General features: G+C 45.7%; 2 protein-coding genes across 2 annotated transcripts; one reads left to right on the top strand and one right to left on the bottom strand.

Annotated features, from left to right (window-relative positions):
- Positions 1-7,725: 7,725 nt before the first annotated feature.
- phf23b (PHD finger protein 23b) lies at positions 7,726-15,395 on the bottom strand. Its single transcript, XM_012874759.3, has 5 exons — positions 14,821-15,395; positions 13,602-13,633; positions 13,376-13,468; positions 10,334-10,943; positions 7,726-8,999 (listed from the first exon to the last, which is right to left on the bottom strand). The coding sequence occupies exons 1-5, from the start codon at positions 14,846-14,848 to the stop codon at positions 8,806-8,808; spliced, it is 957 nt and encodes a 318-aa protein (XP_012730213.2). The 5' UTR covers positions 14,849-15,395; the 3' UTR covers positions 7,726-8,805.
- A 341-nt stretch (positions 15,396-15,736) lies between these two features.
- elp5 (elongator acetyltransferase complex subunit 5) lies at positions 15,737-21,619 on the top strand. The gene is made up of 8 exons (XM_036146439.1): positions 15,737-16,048; positions 16,132-16,192; positions 18,499-18,579; positions 20,050-20,261; positions 20,377-20,552; positions 20,638-20,727; positions 20,816-20,916; positions 21,010-21,619. Exons 1-8 carry the CDS (start codon positions 15,994-15,996, stop codon positions 21,116-21,118), a joined length of 885 nt encoding a protein of 294 aa, XP_036002332.1. The 5' UTR covers positions 15,737-15,993; the 3' UTR covers positions 21,119-21,619.
- The last annotated feature ends 242 nt before the right edge of the window (positions 21,620-21,861 follow it).

Raw genomic sequence — 21,861 nt, 5'->3', positions numbered from 1 at the left:
TTCAGATTTGCCGTTTATTAGCTCAAATATAAAACGGCATACATGCTTTAAAAATATTAATATTAGCTCCACTATGACAGCAAATAAATTCTTAGAATATGAACAAATTAAATCTATAATTAGAAATAAATTTAAGCATATTAAAGGTGGTTTACAAATCCCAACTAATATATTAGAGTTTCTAGATTTAACCCCCCCCCCCCCTCCCACACTACTGTGAAAATCATACAGGACACTGACTAAAATAGATGATTCAATATCTCTTCCTATTATGAAATGGGAAGAGGATTTATCAGTCAGCTTTAAACAAAACGTCTGGGCTCAGATATGAACTTTTTTATACAACTTTTAAATTGACTAGAAACCCCAATTTACAACTAATACGATACAAAATCCTTCACAGAGTACACTACACAGGAGAAAGATTATTCAAGATGGGTTTTGCACAATCCAATATCTGTCCACACTGCATAGGCAATCATCCTGATAATTATATTCATGAGTTATGGTTATGCACACCAGTCCAGAGGTTCTGGGCACAGATATGTAAGGACTTATCAAAGTGCCTGAATTGTAAAATTTCACCTTGCCTATCAGTTTGCTGGCTGGGTAACTTTGAGGAAAGCCCTCTGGGAAAAAAAATGTTTGCATGGTTTTCACTGCATTATGTATTGCAAAGAAAACTATCCTCATGAATTGGAAAAGTAAGGAGAATCTCAGTATCAATCAGTATAGAGATCTTTTGTTGGATCATATTAATCTTGAGACAGCATCTGCTTCCACATCTGATCGATCTCTCTGGGCTCCTTTGATTAGCACCATCACTTAGTGGAATGGGGGGCGGTGGGTTGCTTCCTGCAGGGCGCAGGGGCTGGCTAGGGGGGTCCCTGGGGCTCTGAGGGCACTCGGAGTGGGGCGCCAGGTGGGTCTGACCCCGGGGTCTGTTGCCCCCATCTGGGCGGGGCTTGGGAGGCCTAGGGGTGGCCTACAGCGGCCGCTTGCGGCGCTCTTGGGGAGTTCCGGGGTGACGGACGTGGGTTACTGACCTGGTAGCTGTGCTGCCGCTGGGTGGGTCCTGGGGTCGGGGGTCTCTGGGGTGTGCTCTCCTCGGGCGGGGGCCCCGGCAGGGGTTCGGGTTCCGGGGAGTATGCCGCTTGGGATCAGGGCCAGCGTGCGCCCGGGTGTTTGCCCCTGCACGGTGCCTCTGCTGTGCTGGGGGGCCTGTTGAGCTGGTAGGGGGGCATGGACATTAACATCTCAGGGCAGATGCTCTTCCCTTTCTTTTTGGGTTGGCACTCTGCTAGTGGGGGAGGGGAGGGAGGGGGAGTAGGGACTAACCCAGGCCTGGATGTCTATTGTTGTATGTATGGTGAGTTGTTTGAATGTTAGTGTTGGGGAGGGATTACATCTATGGGTGGTGGGGTGTGTGGATGTGGACGTTTTGGAGGGCTCAGTGTCCGGCCCCCTGTCTCGGTCCTGGTCCATGCCGTCTCCCGGTGCAGGTTTCGCCTGGGGGAAGGGGTTGTGGATGGCTCGTGCGGGCTGGCTAGCCAGGGTCCCTCCTTTTATTTTATGTATTTATTTATTTTATTTTTTGGGGGGGAAAGCCAGGAGGCTTGGTGGATGGGCTGGGGGGGGGGGGGGGGGGGGTTGGAGGTGTTGGTCCTGGTGGGTGGTTGGCTCACAAGCCCTACAGCCTCTCCCTGGCCCCCGGGCTATGGTGGTGCCGCTGGCGGGGGCCCCTTCTCCGGTTGGGCTTTCGGGGAGCGGGGGTGCCTATTGGAGTCAGTAGGGGAGCTGGCTCCCTGGGACTGCAGTAGGCTCCCCAGTCCTTTTATCACCATACCCGAACTCCTCACTCTGCCTGCCCCATCATGCTGCCACACATGTAGGGCCTTGGGGAAGGGGGTGTTACTGGAGGTTGCCACTTTCTGATGACGTCCCTCACCCCAATTTTATTATGCATTCACCCCCTCTCGCATTTAGACGATGAGGGTTCTGGACTGTTACTTGGAGGGGTTGCGCTGGCACCAGCTACCTTCCGGAGAGGGGGGTGGACTGTGCCAGGCACCCCCTTCGGTGCTCCCACTTTTAAACACACTTGAGAACAACATGCAACAACACAACATCTGAGCGGGTGTAGGGAGGATCGGGGTCTTTTCAACACCCCCGTTCTCCGATTGCGGCATGGAGTCTGGGGCCTGGAGGAGGAGCGGGCCACCGCGTCCGGGGTCTTGGCGGGGGGTTGCTCTGGGGTCAGGGTGGCTTGCCGGCACTGGGGCTGACGCCTCTGCTCTCCCCAAAAAGGGGTGGGGGAGAGGGGTGGCTAGGGTAAGGTGGGGGAGGGATTGGGTTTATTAAGTATTTAGGTGGGAAGTGGGGTTCTTGTTGGGTGATCCGTACGGTTCATCTGAAAAATAAGGTCTTTTTAAGCTCCCACCATGCCATGTAAGAACGGGAGAAGGAGAAGTGTCGTGCAAACGGTGAGAGGTGGGCTGTTTAAAGTATTAGTAGCAGGGGTAAATTCTATCAGTAAAAGTGTTAGTATCTGGTCACCCCTCCAAATGATTCAATTCAGGTCATTTCCATGACCGCAGGTGTATAAAATCCAGCTCCCAGCCAGGCAGGCTGCTTCTACAAACGTGTGAGAGGATGCTCAGTGCTCAGTGAACTGCAGCGTGGCACTGTGACAGGAGGCAACACGTCCAGTCAAGAAGCATCCTCATTGCTAAATACCCCACTGTCAGCTGTTTGTGGTGCAAATGTCTTTCCAGGCTCACAAAGGACAAGTAAACACAATCGGGATGAACGCTTGGTTATTTTGTTTTATTTAAATTTTATTTAATGAATATATGTTTGTTTGTTTTTTGTTGGTTTTTTTATGGTCAAAATACGTGACCAGGCCCCTTTAATGCTGTAGCAGAGACTTTGAGGATGGTTACTTCCTGTTCTAGCATGACTGTGCACATCTCAAGTCCATGAAGACATGAATGAGCCAGTATGGTGTGGAGGAACTTGATTGGCCTGCACAGAGTCCTAACCTCAATCCTGCAGATTCAGGGCGGAGACCGAGAGCCAGGCCTTATCAGCCAACATCGGTGTCTGAGCTTACAAATGCACTTTTAAATAAATGGTTCAAAAGTTCCATAAAAGCGAATGTAAGTCCTGTGGGGACTAGAGAAGCTAAGCTCGATGCTCGATGTGAACTGGATCAATGCGTGCTTCTGTGCTTTTTTGTCTGTCTTGTGTCTCTGCTCTGTCTTCTCTAACCCCCAGTCGGTCGAGGCAGATGACCGTTCATACTGAGCCCGGTTCTGCTGGAGGTTTTCCTTCTGGTTAAAGGGGAGTTTTTCTTCCCACTGTCACTTAATGCTTGCTCAGTATGAGGAATTGCTGCAAAGCCATGGACAATGCAGACGACTCTCCCTGTGGCTCTACGCTTCTCCAGGAGTGAATGCTGCTTCTCAAGACTTTGATGCAATCAACTGGTTTCCTTATATAGGAAATTTTTGACCAATCTGTATAATCTGATTGATTTTGACTTTGTAAAGTGCCTTGAGATGACATGTTTCATGAATTGGCGCTATATGAATAAAATTGAATGAATGAATTGAATTGGTTACATCCAGTTAGTTCTTATCATGTGAGTATTTCTTCCCACTCAATAAACATGCTCAAATATGAAGTCGAGCTTCTAAAATTTCCAGTGTGCTGTAATGACAGAGGAATTTATCTCACAGGTTTTCTGATCGCTCCAGTTTTGCACATTGAGGGGAACTGAGGCGTTACCCTCTACAATGACCCAGTGTTACTTGTCAGTTCAGGATGAGCCCTGTTGAGTTTGAGTGTATCTGAAGATTTAAGGTGTGGAGAATATGCTGCACGGTCTATTGAATCTTTCAAAATGCATCTGTGAACAATGTTGAAAAACAAGCTGGTTTCCTGTGCCTCTACTAACTGATGTCCTCTTTGACCTTTACGCACCTCTACAGGAGATAAGATCGTTCCGATTTGTGTGCTCTGGAAATATATATATAAACATATATATATATATATATGTGCGTGTGCATTTCAGTGCATTTTATAACGTGTAGCACACAGTATGTGATGTTTTCCACTAAGGTTCTGAGTTAAGTAATTTCCCCCTGGGATCATTAAAGTATGTCTAATTCTGAGTCTTATTCTGAGTTACGGGAGAATGCCCTCTTTATGTCCAGTTTCGGCATCCTCACCAAATTACCAACTTTTAATTGAAAAAATCATCTAGGACTGTGAAATGTAGGTATTCATATTTTGTTTCTTCTTAAAAGCATAATTGTGTTTCTTGCTACCTTTTTTTTCTGTGTGGTTCTCAACTCAGTTTTTGTAGATTCAACGTTTGTTGTCTTTCTTTTGCAATCAAGAAAAAAAAACCTATCAAACAATTACGGATTTTAGGGCTGTAAAATGGTTTTAGTTATGCAGAGGGTAACTTAGCGTACAAAGTACAATCTTGGGCACACGTTTAAATTATCACCTTTCATCACACTTCTCTCGTTGAACAGCTTTACTAAACACCTTTCAGGGATGATTTCCTTTAAGATTTGGGTTCTTTTCGTTGATTTTCTGGTATCTGATTATTAGCAGATGAACGTTTTGTTTGCTTGCTAAGCAAATAAACCTCACTATAATCATTTCGACTTAAAACGCCTCCTAAACTCAGGAGATGAACCTGTTTTATTCCTGCACGATCCCACTAAACAATGTCCGGCCATGCTCAGGTACCGGAGTCCTTCAGAAAACCTGGAAAACTGTTGACCGAGGTTGCTGGAAACGTCCGGTTCCTTTAAAGCAGCGTGTAAAGGACACGAGGATACACTGATCCATGTCAGCTGGACGTTGCTCTTCATTTACCCCACGCCGTTTGAGAGACTGGACCCAACGTAAAGCTTCTGACTGGGCTGATATTCGGCAGGACTGGTTGCAGACCGCCAGTCTGTGTTGTGGATTTTCAGGGGACAAAACCAGCCGCAAACTGGCCCCAGATCAGCACGGTGCCCCAAGGCGAACCCGCGGTGGAGAAATAGTAACAACATCCTCCACAATGTGGCCTTATCACGCCGCCATCTGTCCTCATACAGGGTGTGTAACGTGCATGCATGCGCGTGTGTTGAGGCATGTTGTCATCGCCTAAAAACTGACTGTAGAGGCTTTAAAAAATAAATAAAACAACTTAATACAAATACCGGCCAGCAAGGCGGCAGATTTAATTGGCTTGTCTCAACACACACACACACACACACACACACACACACACACACACACAAACAATGATCCTAAACAGCCCCATTATAGAGCCATAATATAAACCCACCCTGGGCGCATGCCTACAAATAGCCTCCACGCCGGGCAGCAGCACAGACTCCGCAGAGCTGCAACCCCGCATCTTTGAGAACAGGAAAGCCGGAGAGAAGCCAGCGAATTCAAGGTGAGCCCCCCCCCCCGCCCCCCGGGTAGCAGCTTAGTGTGTTTTGCCTCACGATAACGAACCCCTGAGCTGATGCCTGCGCCTGTATCCCTCCTCCCAGATGCTCTGCTCCAGATGTGTGCTTCCACTGCTTTCTCTGTACGTGCTCCTAGAGCACATATCCGCCGCCGTTCTGCCAAGAAAGGCCAAACGGGTAAGGCTTGCCCTCAGTACCGGAACCCAAAGCCCCCCACAGGGACTCGTGCACGCTTAACGCAATCTGGGTTTCTGCTGTCAGGAGGTGGACTGGCCGGACCACGAGGTTTTTTCCCACCTCGCCGACCCCTTCGACCTCTCTGTGGGCGACGCGGGGGGAGCGCAGATGGTCGTGGACCATCTTCCAGAGGCCGCCGTCGCCCCCACGCTGCCCGCCTCTGTCCAGGGCCAGAACCCGCACAACCGTAAAGCCAACGACAAGAGGTGAGTCTGGTGAGGAGTTTAAACTGTTAAGGGGAAATCTTTTTTTTTTCTTGGTCACTGTGTCACGTTTGTGTGAAATGTATCCCGTTAGTGGATTTTAATTCGTTAGCATTAAGGTACGAAGTGTCACATCTATAACTGTAGACGCAGGTAAACAAGCTACAGGCTGAACAATGTGGAGCTGAAACAAACTTGAACCTTTTTTTTTTGTGGGGCTTCCACAGGAGGAAAGTGGCTCCTCTGGACTCCATCGGCCGTTTTCAGATACCCAGCTCCCGAAACCGAAAGGTAAGAAGCCAGATCTTTCTACAGAGTCCAGCGGGGTTCCTTACAGGGATTCACCCCGCTAAGAGAGGCGACGGCCCCCTGGGGACCCCCGCTTGCTGCGGCTCTGTAGATGCGTTTATCCTCCCCAGCTATTAATTATTGATCTAATAGGGGCAAGCCTAAGCAAGCTGCTTTTTTCACATTTGTTTTCTTTGTATGATTTGTTTTTCCCATTTTGGGTAATTGCTGTGAGAAATTAGCGTGATGCTCATGCTTCGAGGGAAGTCGTAGAGCGCAGATTTAAAGCTGCTACTGCTAAAATATTTGTATTTCAAGTCGTGTCACGTTGTTAGAGACGCAACTAACAACGGCAGAATGAGTTTACTCCAAGTAATGTGGCTACTGCAATGTTTTAATTCGTTTTTAATAGGTTGAAAATGTAAAAATAGGCAGAAAAACATTTTTGAATTATAGGAAAAAAATAAATTATTCAACGTATAGCCCCAACTTCGCCAATCAGGCTTCAACCCCTCAAGCTCCTTCCTCTGCTGAAAACATTTGTAATTTCTTGGTAATCTGTTTGTTTTTTTGCTTGGAGCAAACTTTGTCCCATTAGGAATTTAGCTTTAAAGGGGTGGGAGTAAGAAACCTTTTCTAACTTATACCTAATTGATTTGATTTTTTTTTTTTTTTATTGTGACATTCTGAGATTGTTACATATGGGAATATATGTATCCTGTACGTTTATATATTTTCTTCATCTGTTCCAAATAATCTGAATCTGACTAAAAGCTGCTAGTTTTGGGGCAAATAGTGAATTGGTACGGCAATATAAAATTTATTGTAAGGCCTTTGACCCAGTACATGGCTAAAATATGCTCTTTTAATGAGTTTAACTGTGTATAACAGCCAAATTCTTCCAGCAGAAGCTATTTCTAGTAAGAGTTCCTTCAACATGAACTGATTTCTTTTATTTTTGCTCCTCAGGAGAAGAAACACGTCTACGGAGAAAACTGAAAGGCCTCGCCAACGCTCCATCCAAGATTTGTTCTAGTGCAAACCTTTATATTTATTCAGCAATTTTGTATTTAATTCACGACCAGACCAAGAGGGAGTTTGTCAGACATCGCCCTCTGGTGGCAGAAGACAAGCATGACAGCTTTGTTGTGTGCCTAAACTTTCAAAATAAAAAAATCTTTAAAGTCTTGTGCTGTTTCAGAAACAACTTCACACTCCGTATACGCTTCCAAAGATTTTCTTTTATTATTATTATTATTATTATTCGACCTACAGTTAAAGAAAACAATATCGGACTGCAGAAAATAGACTTTGCTTCGGTATTCTCTCTTTTCGCTTTCACATATGTACAAGTTGTCGATGACCAGGATATGTACACAGAACTGAAGTTGGAGAGAGTTCAGCTACTCCAGGAGAATTGCTTAGACTCTCCCACCAGCAACAAAACAATGGTTAAAAAAAAAAAAAAAAAAAACAACAACAAAATGCCACAACCTACGCAGCTTCAACTTAGATTTTTTTTTTTTTATACACACAACTTTGTTCTCTAGGCGAGACAATCTCTTGTCCTGAAGTCGGCACTTCTCTACTCCCACTTGCTGGGAAGAAAAATAATAATAACCCCAAAGAAATAAACAGTTATGTGAAATAAAACACTTTACAGCCATTCATAAACAAGCCTCGGGTCGCCTCGACATCGCAAGGAGTCGCAACCGGTTGCGTTACAGCAATAATAATAAAAAAATGAAAGAAAAAAAAAAAAAGAAGCCCAATCTGGCATTAAGAGGACACGATTACATAAAAACAAGGAAGAAACCGAACAAAAGCTGAACTGCTTTCCTCTGTAGACGTCGTTCACAGCGGGTTGGCCACTGATGACTGATTGACGAGCCAATCGCCTGCGCGCCAGAAATGTATTTGGGCTCGCCACTTTCTTCCCCTCCACTATTGGGATGAACAGGAAAAAAGGAATAACACGAAAAAATAATAACCTATGCGCAACACATCTGAGAGGAGTTACATTTTAATAAATTAACTGTTGCTTGAGGAGCGAGAACTTTACTTCTTCCCCTCCTCCCCTCCACGTTTCGTGACCAAAACCCTTAAAAATCTAGAATACCATGAAAATAAAGACAGCTGCCCATCGAGCACCATGACATAATTTAACCAAATAACCAAAGTGACAATTTCTGCTTGCTTTTTTTTCTCTTTTTTTTTTTTTGGAGCTATACAATAAGTTACACTTTTGTCACGTCTAATGTCGGTGTGAAACGTCCGTCTAACTGGGACGGGTATCCGTTCATATACAAATTAACACGTCAAATAGCCCCCCCCGGTCAGATATGTGCACATAGTACAAGTATAAAGCCAATTATCGGGGGAATTAGCAACAAACGGGTGATTTCTCGCCGCCTTCGCTCCGGGTCTTCACAGGAGCCGCAAAGAAAAGGAAAAAGAAACACGCGAGGGATAAATATGGTTTGATTGTCAAAGTTCGTTGTGCAACGGCAGGGCCGGTTGCCTCCCAGGTGACGACTTAGGCTGTTTTGGCTGTAGGCATCAGAGTTGGGGCGGTCGGTGCCCCCGCCGCCATCTTAAGGGTCCTTTTTGTGTCCCGGCCGCCTCAAGTCTCTGCACTTCTGACAGTAGAAGATGTCGGGCACGTTGGACTTTTTGATCTTGGCGCACGACAGGTGCACCCAGACGCCGCAGTGGTTGCACTCGATCATGGGCCGCCCAGCGAACGGCTTCCCGCAGTAGCAGGTGATCAGGTCCCACGAGTCGTCCCCTGCGGTTGACGGGAGAGAATAGAGGGGGGGGTTACATCACAGACATCATATACGTAGACGCGTCATAGGGCGCAGGTTCGCACGTCAACGTCACCGCCATATTGTATGTGGCAGAAAAAAGTTGAGTTCTGTTATTGTGAACGTGGATCAGAGAAGATGCTTTCATTCTTGTGCTGCATGGAAATGTATTCTGGCTGATTTCACTGCTTGTATCTGCCTTCTATAAACTAAGGCTGCACCGTGTTGCAAAACTGGACACACTAAAAGCTGCAGAATGGTAACACAGGCTATATATATATATATATATATATATATATATATATATATATATATATATATATATATATATATATATATATATATATATATATATATAGTGGTCTTCAATATTTCATAAAACCGTGTCACATGTGAACCTTTAGGAATAGACTTTTTGGGGGAGTATTAAAGAGGTACAATTAATAATATGAGGAAAAAAAGTCCTAGGTCAATAAAGTAAAAAAAAAAAACAAACACAAAAGTGATAATGTTATGATAAAAACATCATATTATGAGAATTAAGGGGGAACATTTCCAGAATAATCACAGTTTGCAGAATTATTTCACTCCTGGAGTAATAGGGCCAGGTTAGATTATTTTGAATATTTTTATTCTTTAGGAGAATAAATTCAGGAGAATGAAGCTAAAGGGATACGAAAATAAACTTGTAATATTACAAAAACAAAAATACTACGAATACAAAGTATATTCAGAGATTAAAGTCCCTCTGATTAGGGCTGTGCATAAAAATCGATACAAAGATTAATATCGATATTTTTGAAAACGATTTAATATCGATATTCTGGCTTTCAATATCGATATACCTCCCAATCCCTAGAGGGCGTTATTACAGAGCACCATTACTGTTTACAGTGAGGAAGAGCAAGTGAGATGAATTTGCGGCATGGCAGACAGGATCTTAAAAACTCCTTCGTTCCTAAAACCAGACGTTTGGGCACATTTTTGGTTTCTGTGATACGTTAACTGCATTGAACCAAATGAACTTTGTTTTCCTGTTTAATTTATCAGTGTTCAATAAATTGAACATAGATATTTGGCTTGTTTTGTTGATTGAATGACTTTGAGCATTAATTTGTAAGTAATAAATATCGATATTCGAGTCAAAGTAAATCAAACTGACTGTATCAACAATCGTATCGAATCGGCTCATCCTAGATGATACCCAGCACTACCTCTGATACTGTTTAAGTGACTGAGTAACTGCAGATTTGCCACATTCAACATGGCGGACGCTCTGACGCATCGCGGGTCTCGACCGAGGGCCGTGTCCTACCTGACTCCACCATGATGTCCTCGTCGGCGATCCACGTCTCGCCCTCGCTGGAGCTCATCTCCGCCTCCCTGGCCGACTCCTCGGGCTTCCCGAGGCCGTGGGCGCCGGGGGGCGAGCCCCCGTCCGACGCAAGCCCCTCGCGGGCGCCTCGCAGCTCGCCGTGCGAATTGCGCGCCTCGGAGTCCGTCTCGCTCTGCGCGGCGGAGCTCTTCAGCTTCTTCGCCTTGGGCTGCTTGGAGGGGTTCTTGCTGCGCTTGATGCGGGCGCGCTTCTCGCCCTCGCTGCTGCCGCTGTCCGGCGCCGCCGAGCCCAGCGACAGCTTCTTCAGCTTTTTGTCCTTCTTGCGCTCGGCTTTGGCGCCGGCCTGGCTCTCGTACAGGGAGTCCTTGAGGCGCATCTTGTCCAGCAGCGTGCTGTCCGAGTGCATGCGGCGAATGTTTTTGCCCTTGTTGGCGCGGGCCTTGCGCACGAACGTGTGGATGGTGTGGATGTCGGAGCTGCCGTCCGCCCACGCGTTGCCGATGGAGCTGCTGCCCCCGCCGCCGCCGCCGTCCGCCGACAGGCCGGAGCTGTGAGCGGAGCTGGACGAGGTGGGGGACCAGGAACTTTCCTGCGGAGCAAACACGGGCAATGAGAGGACGGCCGTACATACTTACAAGCAGCAGCCTCGCATCAGAATGTGTTCAGTGGACTTTTAGGTGTCAGAAAGTGGTTGTTTTCACTTTTAGTCAGACTTTAATTCAAAGTGATGCTCTTTTAAGATCTGAACTTCTCTGCCAATTTCCAAATTCCACATTTCACCAGACTGGAGCGCATGGCTGGGCGACAAATCCACTACAAGGAATTTAAAAACTCAAAGTTTTTGGAAATTTTTTTTTTGGATTTATCTATTGTTTTATTCTCTTGTGCATCCATGAAACTTTGCACTGCATCAGTCCTGAAAAGGGGGGGATGGGGGGGGGGGGAGTTGTAGTAAGAACATGCAATGCTGTATATGTTTAGGAAGACATTGTCAACAGGGCTGGACGATACACACTAAAAGCACATCGATTAAACATAAATCATAATGATCGATATTGATCAGTATCAACAAATTCTAAACATTTATTTTAAGTGACTACTTTATGCTGTTGCTTAGCGACCTATTTATAGGTAAAGAACACCCAAACACTGAATTCAAACTCCGCCCTTTATTCTACCAAAGAAAAAAAAAAAAACAAAGCATGCTCTGAACTCTCTGAAAGGGGGCGGGGCTTGGTTCCTGGATCTGTGTTTTGATTGGTTGGGAGGAGGTTATGATTGTAATATTAACCAAGATAGGCTAGAATGCAAAAGGAAGGAAAACTGTTCTATTGAACTTCTTAATTTTCGATCAATACATATTGTTATTGAATTATCGTCCAGCCCTAATCGGCAAATTACTCCAATGAGGAAACTTTTGTTTTTTTACCCCGATGACACTCTAAATTGTTAATTTACTTCTTTCAGTTGGTTGGAAGTTAGAAACTGAAGTGCAGCCTGTTCTTGGATGTGCAACACCACCGACGGTAAACATGTTGTGCTATATTGCCATTGTTTACTATGGCAGGGTCTGCCATCTTGTTTCATAAGCAGGTTTTAAAGCCTGTACTAAGTTGCATTTTGTAGTCAGGTCAAATCCCAGAGAAGAGGATTGAAATAGGTTTTAATAATTTTCATGAAACAAAAAGGAAAAAATTATAAATCAGATTTTATTGTTAGGCATGTCGCCCAGCCCTATTGGAAAGGTGAAAGTGTTCCAAGGCCTTTTACAACAGTTGGCCATTTAAGCGCTAAACATTATTTCCCTGCAGCATCTGGACTAACTCAGACTTGCCAAATATGACCTGGGTTAGCCTGGGCCAAACGGTTTAGTAAAAACCGGAGCTTTAGTGGTTCATTTGGAATCTAAAATAGACGCAGATCAGGACCCACACTTCCCATTTAAGACACTCAAAGATGTTCTACAGGCCAAAATTAGGCAATAAAGCGCAACTATTTTTCTGTGCATTCATCTGTAGGTTCTCCGCCAGGAACTGAAAAACACAAACGATCAACAAGGTGAACAAATACAGGTTCTGATAAAACAAGGAGGGAAAAAAAAAAGACAGCCTTTAAAAAGGTTGAAATCCCCTCAGCTTTCAGAAAACGTGATAAGGAACTAAAGAGCCACCAGAGAGCGGTTTTGAAGATGCGGCAAATTGAAAGCACCGTTCTGCAAACTCAATTTTGCCGCGACAGCTTCGTCTGCCCCGGCGACCAACACATCTGACATTCCCTGTCAATTAAAAGACTTTGAACAACAGCGCATGCGTCGTTTCTTTGAGACGGACTCAAAATTTTATTTGTTGGCACATCACTTTAGCTTTTAAATGTCTTCTTAAATAGTTGTGTCCAACCGCCTCGTGTTTTAGACGTTTCCCAGCAGCAGCCGGTCTCGCTGTTATTAATGCCTCGCTACCGGGGCTCTACAGCACTCGACGGTTCACTCATATATTATATATCATATCTGTTCACTCATATATTAGATATATCTGTTGAAGCAGGGACACATCCAAATCACATAAATATTGGATCGATATTGACAATTATCAACAAATTCAAAAGTGTAGCCCTGACTATTTTATGTTATTGCTTAGCGACCTATTTTTAGATACAGAACACATAAACACTGAATTCAAACTCAACCCTTTATTCAATCAACTTTTTACCAAAACTGTAAGTATTTAGGAAATTAAAAAGAACGCCTGCTTTCTGAACTCTCTGAAGGGGGCGGGGCATTCCTGGGTCCGATCTTGTGATTGGTTGGGAGAATGTAATATTACCCGATAGGCTAGAATGCAAAAGGAAGGAAAACTATCCTATTGAACTTTTTATTAACATTTTTTGTCCCATTATCGATATACTATCATCCAGCCTTAGTGGGCGGCGCCCGCTTTAAGTTTCCTTCCAGGTACAAGAAGCCCAGCGAGCATCTGTACTAGCAGCTTGATTTAAAAACAACAAACAAAAGAAACAGCTCACCTCTTTCGGACTGGGGATGTAACCAGCGTAAGCCAGGACAAAACTGCAGAACTTATTGAAGTCCTCGACGGTCCTCTTTTTCCTTTCTGGGGGCTACAAGAAGCACAAGATTGCTGTTAGAGGAAGTGAATCTCAACCACACAAGCTTTAGCGCAAAGCCCACGACAAAATTAATGACCGTCATACATAAATAATAATATTAATAATAATGATAAAACGGACTCACCAAGGGTTCCGTTTTACACGTCAGGAGTGAATCTGCGGGAGGGAAACAAAGAAAAAACGTTTCTTCAAAAATCCCAATCGGACCCGTCAGGGGGTAAAGCTGACACCGACATGGTTGCCCGAAGGAGCGGCTGTAGGCACGGGTGGACTAACGCTAGCATTAGCATTAGCTGGCTAACACGGGTCGATAACTTAACGGGGATTATTAACGACGAGCATGTCGGGCTTATTTAAAAGGCCGATTCGATTAGGATCGCCGAAGCCCTAACGTCGCTGAGAGGTGGGATCATAAAACTCAGGAAAACAAGGAGAGGACTGGGCTAATAGTGGAGAGACACAGATACACACACACACTCGCGAACAATCGCGATGGAGGGCAGCTCTTCGCCATCCGTGAGCCGCGTTTAAACCACTCCAGTTCGTCTCAATCACTTATATGAATGCTGGTTAAAAAAACACAGGCAGAAAACCATCGATGGGTTTGTCCCATTTAGGCGTCACTGGTGTTCAGACCCGGGCGAAGCTAAAGGGCTAAATGGCTTGCAGATCGCACGGTGATTTGGGGGGTAAATGCTGCCTTTAATAGTCGTACACAGATCGATCGCTTTTTCCTGACAGGTGTGACTCCTTGCAGACGCGGATCGGGCCAGTCATCGGCACCTCGGTCACCTCACGGTGGCTTCTTTCTTGAAATGGAAGTTGGACGGAGTAATGCGGGGCTAGCTGGGTGCTAGCTAGGCGCTGCTAACGTTTTTAAACCGGGCGTGTCTGGTTCATCATCGTTAAACCCGAGCCAGGTGTAAAACAAAATACGTTTTATGGCGAACAGCAAAGCGAGCATCGTGTCTAAAAGCGCGTTTAAACGTTTTATTTTAGAGCTGGGAGACTTTGGCTAGCTTTTTAGCGTTAGCCGTACGATTCGGCGCGTTAGCCGACTAGCAAGCCGCACATATAGCGTTTTTTTTTACTGTAAAACTACAAAGGCGACGATAAAACTGCACAAATTTCACACAAGTGTTATTTTCTCCGTGTTTTGACAACTTTAAGTGGATTAGTCGGCGGAGAGCAAAGCTATTAATACAGCCTACGCAACTAAAACGTAGCAGTAGCATTAGTCGCAACTTGCGAGCTTAAAAACCCCGTAAAACGGCCGTTTGGCCGTTGAACAAAACGCCGCTACGGTGCAAATGTCGGTGCAAAAGCTTGTGAGGGGAATTTACCTTGGTGGTCGGACATTATGTCGAGCATTGTCGCCTAGCCGACGAGGCCCCGATCCAAGGAGAAGCTGCCTCTCAGCTAGCCGGAGAGCAGCAGCCTTCCCCCCGGCGTGGTTGCACCTTATCGCCGGGTAGCCTGGCACTGAAAAGAGCCCGGGGTACTAGGGGGAGAAACTCTTCCCGAAGATGGTCCACGGTGGGGGGGTCGAACTTGTGAATATCCCCGCGGCTTGGTCCCCACCGACGGCTACCGTTGACCGAGCACAAAACAATCCACTTTTGTAAAAGTCAAAAAATAGTAAGCGCCCTGTCGCCTATCGTGGCGAGCTTCGAAGATTCGCGCATTTCGAGCTTGCGTCCGTAAAAATCCATGGCTCGGTAGACGAGAGCAGTGCGTGTGATCCTTAGATTAGCGCAGGTGCTAAATGCAGATCCATGGCGAGAAACGTCGGATGAAGTTTGTCGATTCTTCTCCGCCGATGTACAAACCCACTAGACTTTGGGCTTTATTCCGCGCGGCGGCAGCCTCTCGAGCGGAGGAAAGGGGCGGGAGTAACGTTAGACGAGATTGCCCGAAAGAACCCAGCGGGAGGGATAACGCTGCTCCGATTGGTTCGTGCGGTTACACAGCGTGAGCGGATTGGCTGTTAAATTGACAGAGGGCGGGACCAGTCAACGGAGCTGATCCAATCTACCACCGACCCTCCTGAAGCGGCTAATGCTAATGGTGGTTGCTGGGTAACGTAGTCTTCCTGTGACAGCTTGCTCGCAGAAGGTTGTCGGTGGCAGTGAACGCTAGTGAACTTCATTACCCATGAACCCAAGCTCACAGGAAGTGGAAGGTGGCGGTAATGCACCTATAAGTTGTTTGCCAACCGCCAAAAAAAACCTAAAAGAAGAAGAAGAAGAAGCTCACAGGAAGCATGGAACGTCATGTTTTATGATCGTGGACAACCCAAACATGCTAACCAAGCAAACATGCTGGTGAAAAGAATTCTTAATTATTTACTTACTAATGATAGTTTTTATCTAATTTAAGTTTACATATGTATCGTAACGAGATGCAATGTATCCGCTGTGTGATAAATTCAGCAGTTTTTCCTCTGCTTTGTCGTTTAAAACGTGCTAATATAAAAGCATGCTAACTAGCCTTAGATGCCTGTACTGTAGTCGACCATGTTGTCTGAATTACTGCAAGGCATTGAGACCGGAGGACTTCTGATAATACAAGGTAAAAAACCCTTTAACGTTGCGGTAGACAATAACTTGCTAATAGTTAAAGCCTAATGCATTGTGCGCATCCGCCATCAACAGACTCCTGTAGTTACTCAGGACGAGATCTTCTGAGGAGCTTCATCGCTGCTGCCTTAAACAGGTACAACGCTGCTCTCGTACGTAAAGCAAAAAAAAAAAAAAAAAAATGGTTGAACAAATAAGACTAACACAGATGTTTCCATATTCTCACAGGAGCAACCCAGACTTGACTAAGCATTCCTTTACACTTTAACAAGCAATCACACACCCTTTTCTTCTTCTTTTTTTTTTACCATCACCAAATTTCTGTCATAATTATGGCTAGGGCATGTTCTCCCTGTGTATGCGTGGGTTCTCTCTGGGTACTCTGGCTTCCTCCCACAGTCCAAAAACACGACTGTTAGGTCAATTGGCCTCTCTAAATTCTCCTTAGGTTTGTCCTGTTTGTCTCGGTGTTGCCCTGCAATAGACTGGCGACATGTCCAGGGTGAACCCCGCCTCTCGCCCACTGACAGCTGGAGATAGGCACCAGCAGCCCTCACGACCCCAATAAAGGATAAGCATGTTGGAAAATGGATGGATGGATGAATTATAGCTAGGCACCTGTTGAAATGTGTTGGTTGAAATTGTAGTTTTATCGAAGCTGGTTGGTTTACGTAATTTTTTCCAGAGGGTTGAGGTTGGGTCCAGTATTTCAGAAGTTTAATGCTAAGCTGCTTTACCCATTTCAAGTCCAGTTTTGGGATCGCTGTCCTGTTGTGTCCAGGAAACAAGCATGTGACCCAAACTCCTCCTCCTCTCAGTTAGAAGAAAATTGGATAAACTGTTCAGCCACGACCCAAGAACCACTTTAGGCTCATCAAACCTAAAGCGGATCGTTAACCGGATGATGCGGCGAGTGAGTTTGACGCTGCTTTCCTGATAAGTTTCACCCCAATTCACACGCCTCCATACATGTGACCACAACATTCCTCCTGTGAGCCAGGCAAACGATGACGGCCGATCCGTTCCAGCAAACTCAAGCTCTAACGAGGCCTTTCCCGCAGGTCTGTAAAGCTTGGAACTCCGCGCTGCTCCAGACGCTTTGAATTGAGAAAGCTTCCTGGATGGGAAGCGAAACGTCTTCAGCTTCAGAATAGAAGTCTAGTTGTTTTGATTTTTTTTTTTTTTTTTTTTTTTTTTTGTAACCTTTTTTATTGGATTGATGGTGACCTGGATGACTGAGAAACTTCGGCTGCAACATGGACCATACCTGGGAGGTTGAATGGAGTAAATTAGCATAACAAGCCAGCAACTCCAACCGGGAAAGTTCTCGCAGCACGTTTCAGCTTAACAGCCGCTACGCTGAGAGTTGAGAGAATGACACTGGAATCAGACCGTGAGCGTAACTGTGCAACGCGCTGAGCCAACAGTACCACACAGATGTCTGAGAGCAACGTAAAGCTCATGAGCGTCAGTGAAGTTGTAAAGCACCCGGACAGCGTACCTGTAGGCCTTAAGCAGGGGCTTAGCTCTTTCTGTGCGGGCGCCAACCAAGAAAATAAGCCCCCTGCTCCAAAATCAAAACCGTTCAGTGTGTTTAAAATCTGCAGCTGCCCAGGTGGACCGAAACAAGGCCTCATGGGAAAAGTTACGGCCCGAAAAAAAGACAAATACTGAGCTATTCAGCCGCAGTAACAAGAAATATGTGTGAAGAAATCGAGGTGAGGCTTTCAAACGAAAGTGTAGCAGTTTGAGATTCTTCTGCTTCCTGTCAAATCAGCTGCTAGACTGTTTCAACTTCGACACAGTTTGGTATTTAAAAGCAGCGACGATCCTAAACACTCCGAGACCGGCTTAAGAATGGATACAGCAGGCTAACTTTAACCTGAAACGATTCAACCCCACAATATTACAAAAAAATGGATGAACAACGCGTAAAAGCCGCATCTATAGGAGGAAACTCGTGAATTTAAATGAGCTCGACAGTTTCACGTAAGCTGAGTCAGAAATATGCAAAAAATACAGTGTTTCCTGCCACCTTCTCTGGTGTGTTGGTCCAAATCTTGCTTGAGTGTACATCTTTGAGCCTGGCTGTAGAGTTGTTACTCTGGATAAAAGAGAGAAAATGCAGCAGAATTTCAAACTTGGGTAAATCATGGAAGTTGTGTCCTGTATATCCGGTGCATCCCGGGTCAAGAATGACTCAAATTATTCTTCAAAAAGCCCCGTTCCTTAGTGGGCTCTCTCCGGCTTCCTCCCACAGTCAAAAAGACCCGACTGTTAGGTTAGTTTATTACTCTAGAGTCCCCCTGGTGCGTGTGTGTGCGTGCATGGCTGTCTGTGCTGGTGTTACCCTGTGACAGACTGCCTATTGTCCAGCGTTTGTACCGAAACAATGAAAATAATAATCGTCCTTTTTTTTTTTTACATATTTTCTGACGCCAGGGAGGAGGAGGTACATGTCCTGTGTTTTGATGTGAGTGAAGATGAGCTGACGGATGGACTGAAACCACCATACACTCAGAGGTAATTAAAACCCAACGCGAACCACATTGGTCTCCTCCTTGTGTCAAATGTGTTTCTTTGTGGTTTAAGCGGTCGTTTTGCCAGTAGAGTAAATTCTAACAGTTTCTGACGCGTTCACAAACGTAAGCTGTCTGGTCAGATCCCCTTTTAACTCCATAACAACGGATGCAGCTTGGCGAATGATTTGTAAAACAGACCATGGTGGGTTTAGCATGCATCAAACCTCCCTGCAGCCATGGTTACTCATCACGCTCCGTTCTTATTTAAACGGAGAAAAGCTAGTTATGGTTTGCATGTATTGCACCCCGTCTGCTCAGTTATTGGTGGTTTATTTTTTTTTTTTTTTTCATAACAGGCCCTAATGTTTGCAGGACTCGTGTGTTTCTTTCATCATGATACAGTCCAAAAAGTTTGATTTGACTTTTTTAGGTCAAAAAGGTCTTGCTTTTTTCCGTGTCAGCTTTTATACAGGATTCCCATGATTGCAAAAGTCAAGTGAAATCAAAATTAGACTGATTTCTATGAATCGACTCTAATGTATAACAAACCACAATGGGATCTTATCTGATAGACCGACACAAAGTAGCAACGACTTGTGAAGTGAAAGGAAAGAGAGACATGGGTTTCAGGACTTTATACAAATACAAATCTGAAAAGTGTGGTGTGCGTTTTTATTCAGTCCCTTTTACCCTGAATAAAATCCAAGTGTAACCAGCTACCTTCACAAGTGACCTGCTTAGTAAACGTGTGTAACGTAATCTCTTTAAAGGCCTCTGAGGTTTCGTTAGAGAACATTAGTGAAGAAGGAGCGTCACGAAGACCAAGAAACACAACAGACAGACGGACAGGTCAGGGAGAAAGTTGGAGAACACAGGTTTAAAATCTCAAAGTGCACCGTTTAATCAACCACGCAACTACTAACCTATGTATGGACAACGATAGACCTCTCCTTCCTGAATACACCACCATGGTGAAACGTGGTGGTGGCAGTATCATGTTGCGTAGATGCTGCTCAGACTCGATGGGAGGACGGTAGGAGCCAAACGCGGGGTAACCCTAAGAGAAAACCGGTCGGAGTCGGCAAAAACCTGGAAATTCAAGCGGAGGTTCACCCTCCAGCAGGACGACAACCCTAAACATACAGCCAGAGCTACGACGACGGGATGTAGTTTAAAGCATAATTATGCGTTTGAATGGTCAAGTCAAAGTCCAGACAGTGAACGAAACGAAGAGACATTGCGTAAAAGTTGTAAATTTTCTGTAGTGCTCAGCAGGGTGCCACGCGATATTTATAAAACTGTTTGATAACTATGGATCACTCGATAACGTTGTGTTGCTCTCTACCACATGAAGCCCATTAACGTTGCCGGTTGTAGCATAAAAACCGCTGAAGCCTTAAACGCCAATAAATGCCTTTTTGCAAAGCGCCGCGCTCAAAGCCAAAGCTGACGCTCTTTTGCTCGACTCCAGGTTGCACGTTCACAACGCCTATCCGGACCCCCTCGGCTGGACGGACCACCCAGCCTTCGCGGTGCAGCAGTTCCGCGTGGAGGATCTCACCGACCTGGTCAAACAGGCGTCCCAGCCGAAGCCGGCTACGCTCGTCATCGACTCCCTGTCGTGGGTCCTGAGGCACGCGGCGCCGCCTGCTGTCTGCCGCACCCTCCAGCAACTCAGAAAAGGTGAAGTCGGGGTTGCCTATAAACGTTCGATTGTCTGTGAAGGACCAGCTTCGCTCATTTGGAGCTCTGAGGTGACGGAGAACGTCATCCGCCTTTCTGTTTCTGCTCTCGCTAGGGGGCGCGGTGAGAGCCGTGGTGGCCCTGCTCCACGCAGATATGCATCAGAGGGGCACCGTGGGAAGCGTCTGCCACTTGGCCTCTTCCCTCATCGCCGTGGCCCCCGGACCGAAGGGAAACGAAGCGGTGGCAAAAATAACAAAGCGCTCCAAGTCGGGGAAAGTAGCGCAAGATGTAAGGAGCGTCTGCAGGTGGGTTAGAGTGTCAGGCTGCCACCCTCGCTACGGAGCGCTGACAGCTTTGCTTCCCCCCCCTTCAGGAGGAGACGTTCTGCATCACGGAGGATCTCACGGTGGCCGTTCTGAGCAGGCTTCCTGAAGCGAGGCCCAACGGCAGCGAGGAAGAGCAGGTGCGGCGTGACGCCTGCCGAAGGGAGCCGGGGCACGGCGACGCGACGGGCGCTGAAACTGAAACTGATCCTCCTTGTGTGTCCACAGGCGGACCCGACGGCTAACTTGACTTTCAACCTGCGGCTGTCTGAGTCAGAGTTAGAGGCCAAGCAGAAGCTCACGCTTCCTTTCGTCTTCAGCAAGGAGAAGTCAGAACCCCTTCGATGGCTTTATATATACATCCTTAAATCGTGTGTCCGCATATTGAAAAGTGTAAGTTTGTCTTTCTCTTGATGTTGCAGGAAAACGGCTCTGCTCCACCCGGGTCCAGGTTCTGGGCGAATTCTGTACGAGCCCGACGCCAACGACGACTACGACCAGGAGGACCCGGACGACGACCTTGACGTCTAGTCCACGGCGGACCCGTTAATAACGCTGAAGATCGCTGCTTCATCTTGAAGCTGAAACAGCGCAGCTGTGGACGATGCCTCCTTTATGTTGTCTTATCGAGGTTTAAACATGCTAAACCACACAACTTGTAATGCTCTCCAGGACCTCTCTTTGTTCTTTATAAAATGTAAAATTCTTAATTTTACACTTTTTTTTTTGTTTGACTTTTTTCAGATCAATAAACGACAGATTGAATTTGTTATCGTAGTTGTTGAAGCATTTTAGTGAAGAGGAACTCGTGTTGTGGCTTATATTTACCTCTGGGGTATCCAAAGTAAAACAGGTTGTGTTTTTCAAGTTTCTGAAAGGAAACTAAATGATTTGCTCTGAGTGATATTTAAAGTTTTTCTAAATGTCACATTGACGGGTTCCTTCTGTCAAATCTCAAGGACCAGAGATAATCCGAGGAGATTAAAAGAACCATGGCTCTCAAACGTCGCATTGCTGTCAGTCATATTAACAAATTTTTTTTTGTTTAGTTTTTTAGGATTTATATATTTTTTGTTTTACTAATAAAACAAACTGTTGCATGCACAGGTATTAAGGCCCCAGAGTCAGTAGAGCCATCTTTTGCTGCAAGTGACTACCAGCCGGACACATTTACAGACATATCTTTAAATATGAAATATTTTTTTTACCTTCTTTGCAACATATCTCAGCTCAGATTCAATGGAGACGCTCACGTCTGGACTCTCATTGGTCCA

This window comes from Fundulus heteroclitus, chromosome 14, assembly GCF_011125445.2.
Source record: "Fundulus heteroclitus isolate FHET01 chromosome 14, MU-UCD_Fhet_4.1, whole genome shotgun sequence".
Classification (NCBI taxonomy): Eukaryota; Metazoa; Chordata; class Actinopteri; order Cyprinodontiformes; family Fundulidae; genus Fundulus; species Fundulus heteroclitus.
This window is presented reverse-complemented; position numbering and strand designations above follow the sequence as displayed.